This window comes from Tupaia chinensis, unplaced genomic scaffold, assembly GCF_000334495.1.
Source record: "Tupaia chinensis unplaced genomic scaffold, TupChi_1.0 Scaffold148210_1, whole genome shotgun sequence".
NCBI lineage: Eukaryota > Metazoa > Chordata > Mammalia > Scandentia > Tupaiidae > Tupaia > Tupaia belangeri.
Window position 1 is genome coordinate 580,378 of NW_006208060.1, and position 3,761 is coordinate 584,138.

General features: G+C 64.8%; 1 protein-coding gene across 1 annotated transcript in view; it reads left to right on the forward strand.

The window, feature by feature from the left end:
• PEX11G (peroxisomal biogenesis factor 11 gamma) overlaps positions 1–3,008 on the forward strand; it is a 7,300-nt gene extending 4,292 nt beyond the window's left edge. The window contains exons 3-5 of the mRNA XM_027768998.1: positions 450–628; positions 1,900–1,962; positions 2,453–3,008. Coding sequence (XP_027624799.1) covers positions 450–628; positions 1,900–1,962; positions 2,453–2,687 — 477 coding nt within the window. The 3' untranslated portion in view covers positions 2,688–3,008. The remainder of the gene's footprint in view (positions 1–449; positions 629–1,899; positions 1,963–2,452) is intronic.
• Positions 3,009–3,761: the final 753 nt, after the last annotated feature.

Here is a 3,761-nt window from a genome sequence, read left to right on the forward strand (position 1 = left end):
AGGGGGGATGGCCAGGCGGCAACCCCTTCTCATGTCTTCTGGAATTCTGGATAGCACGCAGGTGGGCTTGGTGTGTTTTTCAAGTCATTGGGTCCAGGACTTGAACTGTGCACTTGGCCATGTGGGATTCAGTGCCCTAACCACCCCACCACATGGGCCGGCTAAGCTTCCTAGGGGATCCCTTTGCCCAGTGGTTTGAGACCTGCTGCTCTATCGGCCTTGCTGACTGCCTGCTGGGAAGCGGAAGGCGGGTGTGTGTATGTGGTCGTGTGTGTGTGTGGTCGTGTGGACCTGGGCCCGGCAGCTCTCCTCTGCGGTGGTGGCCACAACCCGCCAGGCCCGCACGTGGCCCAGGGACTACGGCGAGAAGAGCCTTTGCTGCCCCCTGGCGTGGCCCCGGCCCTGACGTGGGCAGCGGTGATCCGACACCAGGCCCCCACGTCCTGCAGGAGGAGGACACCCTTGTGCGCTGGATGTCGGTCCTGGGCAACCTGGCGGACCAGCTCTACTACCCCTGCGAGCACGTCGCCTGGGCCGCCGATGCCCGGGTCCTCCACGTGGATTCCGCACGGTGGTGGACGCTCAGCACTGCCCTCTGGGGCCTCTCCCTGCTCCTGGGCATGGCCAGGTAAGCAGCGGCCTCGGGAGAGGCTTGAGGGGTGTGGTCTCCCCGTTTCCAGCCCGGGACTGGGAACCAGGAACTGGGAGCCCGGCCATGTAAATCGGGCCGAGCCCTCGGCATAAGCAGGCTCCTGGTCTTCTTTCCGGCTCCTGCCTGATCTCCAGGGTCCCCTGGAGGTGGGGTGTCTGCCAGTCTCCCTGCCTCTCCTGATGCCAGCGGTTCTCTGTGAGCTCAGGGAGCTCGGGGACCTCGGGCAGGCGCCAGGACTGAACTCTGGACTCCTGGGGCTGCAGCCCAAAGGTGGCCTTGGCTCATGGCCTCTGATCCCTGGCCTTCCCTGGGGTGCCTGGTGACTGCTGGCCCGGACACTTCCCGTTCCTGTTTTGGTTTCTTTTTCTTTAAAGGCCTTATGTATTTATTTGTTTTCCTTTATTATTAATATTATTATTTAGAGGTTTCTGCTATAGGGCATGTGTGCTTGCCAGAGAGACAGAGAGAGACGGATAGAAAGCGAGAAATCACTCCCCAGGGGGGATGGCCACGCCGCAATCCCTTCTCCTCCATTCTCCTCTCGGGATCTTGGGCACGCACGCACACGCGCCCAGCGTGAGTTTAAGCCGCGGGGTCCCTGGGGAGTGCAGAAAGCCAAGCACCCGGCAGCCCCTGCCTCAGCCTGAAGACGCCAGCCCAGCCAGGGCCATCTTTTTTTTTTTTTTTTCCTAATAATTATCTTATTTAACTTTGTATTTATCCATTTATTTCAGTTTGACCAGAGAGGGACAGAGTGAGTGAGAGAGGGAGAGAGAGGAAGCAAGCTGCCAGGTCTGGGACTTGAACCGTGGTCGGCCATGTGGGAGTCCAGTGGCCCTAAGCACCATGCCACCCGCTGACGCCCCCAGCCAGAGCCATCTTGATTGGCCTCTGACAGGCACTCCCGGGGACTCCCTCCCCCCCCACCCCCGCCAGGCCACGCGGCTGAGGCACTGGGAGGGAAGCACCTCCCCGAGCCTCGAGCCTCGTGGCAACCTCACCTGTGGCCGGGAGCTCCCTGCTGGGCTGTGAACACCCCACGCGGCTCCAGGCTCCCTCGAGCCCTTGGCCGCTGGCTGGCAGAAGGACTGGGGGCACCTGAATTTGGTGCAGAGGGCCTGGGCGGGACGGGGCGGTGGCGGTGACAAGTCCCAGCGCTCTGGAGCAGGGAGAGGCGGGCGGCTTGTCCGGAGCTCGGGGGCCTCCCGGGCAGCCGGGCTGTCATCTCTGCCATCTCCGGGTTGCAGGTCTCTGTGGGTGCTGCTGAAGCTGCGGCAGAAGCTACGGAGCCCCACGGGGGCCTTCACCAGGTACGGCGCCCCGTCACCCAGGAGGGCGTGGGCCTGGCGGTCTCCCCCGGACAGGCCTGACGCGGGTGCGAGGGCGCTGGGTGGGCAGTGGGAGCTCACACAGATGGAGAAACCAAGGGTTTGAGCTCGACTCTGGAGCTGAGCCTTGGGAGGACGGTCAGCTTCCCCAGGACGGTGGCCATCGGCCATGTCACTGTCACATCCTTAGACGTGACGACGTGGTGGCGCCTGGTCTGGCCCAGGCTCAGGACCCGCCCACTGCACAGCCTCCGCCCCCCTCCCCATCTGCGGGGTTTCAGGAGGACCGAGGTGTGGACTGGGGCCTCTGGACATTGGCGGTCCCCGGTTCACACGGCGGGCTTGCTCTGTGGCTGTAAGGGTCCTCGATCCCCGTGGGCGGGCCGGCGGCCACTCCCTTCCCCGTGGACACCCCCATGGCCTTCCCGGGGTGCAGGGCGGCGGCGGCCAGCGAGCCTCTCTGCTCCCACAGCCGGCTGCCCCGGAGCAAGCGGAGAGTCCTGGCGGCGCAGGTGCGGGCCGAGGTGCTCACGCTGCTCAGCAACGCGGCCGACCTGGCCAACGCCGTGCACTGGCTGCCCCCCGGCGTCCTGTGGGCCGGCCGCTTCCCCCCGTGGCTGGTGGGGCTCATGGGCACCGTGTCCTCGCTCCTCAGCGTCTACCAGGCAGCCCGGGCCGGCGGCCCGGCCGATGCCGCCACCCCCTGACGTGGCCCCCGTGACACAGGGCCCCTTCCCACAAGCTGGACATCGCCGGGGCTGGGGCTGGGTCTTGAACAGAGCACCTGCGGGTGAGGAGGGGCTGGGGCCGGGACCCCCAGCCCGTCAGGGCTCCTGGGCCTCCAGCTTCCCCCTGGGCTGCAGGGGTACTTGTGAGCTGTGCAGACCCCGACGAGGCCACCGAGGGCCTCAGCAGAGCCTCCTGTGCCCCGGCTGGGAGCTTGTACCCAGACAGAGGCCAGCAGGACAGGCAGGACCCGGGGAAGGGCGGGAGCAGGAATCAATTAAACATCACGGTGCTGGTGCCAGGCTCGGGGGTGACTGATGTTATTATGCCCCCGGCTCGCGCACGTGTGCGGATGGAGCCACGCTGGAAACTGCACCTCCCAGGACACCCCTGTGACCCAGTGGGGCCCCTGGTCTCTGTGCAAGCCCCGTCTGCTGACTCCGAGCGGCCCTCAGCCATCAGGGTGGCTTCTCCACTGCCCGAGGTTGTGGGCACGCGTGCCGAGGACGCGGCCGCCTGTCAGACCGTGCCCGCGTCATACTGCCCTCCTGGGTGCACGGGTGCTCCGGTGGCTGAGGGGCTATTATTAATTTTAATGTCCTGCAGGGCATGTGTGCATGTGAGGGAGGGAGAGAGCGTGAGCGAGTGAGCAAGCCCACCACCAGGTCTGGGACTCAAACCGTGGCCCACCATGTGGGAGTCCAGTGCCTTAACCACCATGCCACCTGCTCGCCACGTGGCCAGGGTATCTTACACCTGCCTCAGGTCATGTGTGCTTGGATGTGGGGCCTCCACTGTGCATTCAGGGCCACTGCGAGCATGGTGTGGGCTTCGGGCTTGCACGCAGCTGGTCTCGGTGTCTCTAACATCTCCCGCCTCATGGAGGATGGGACAGTTGGGATAAGCCTGCTTTTCAGCCTGACAGAGGTGGACATCTGAGAGGTCCTGCTTGTGGCCGTGGGCTGGCATCAGCTGACATGCCTGGCCCAGGAAGCCCCAGCACAGTGGCGGGCCTCCATGTCCTTAAACCTCGGGTGAAGCCAACCATTTTTACT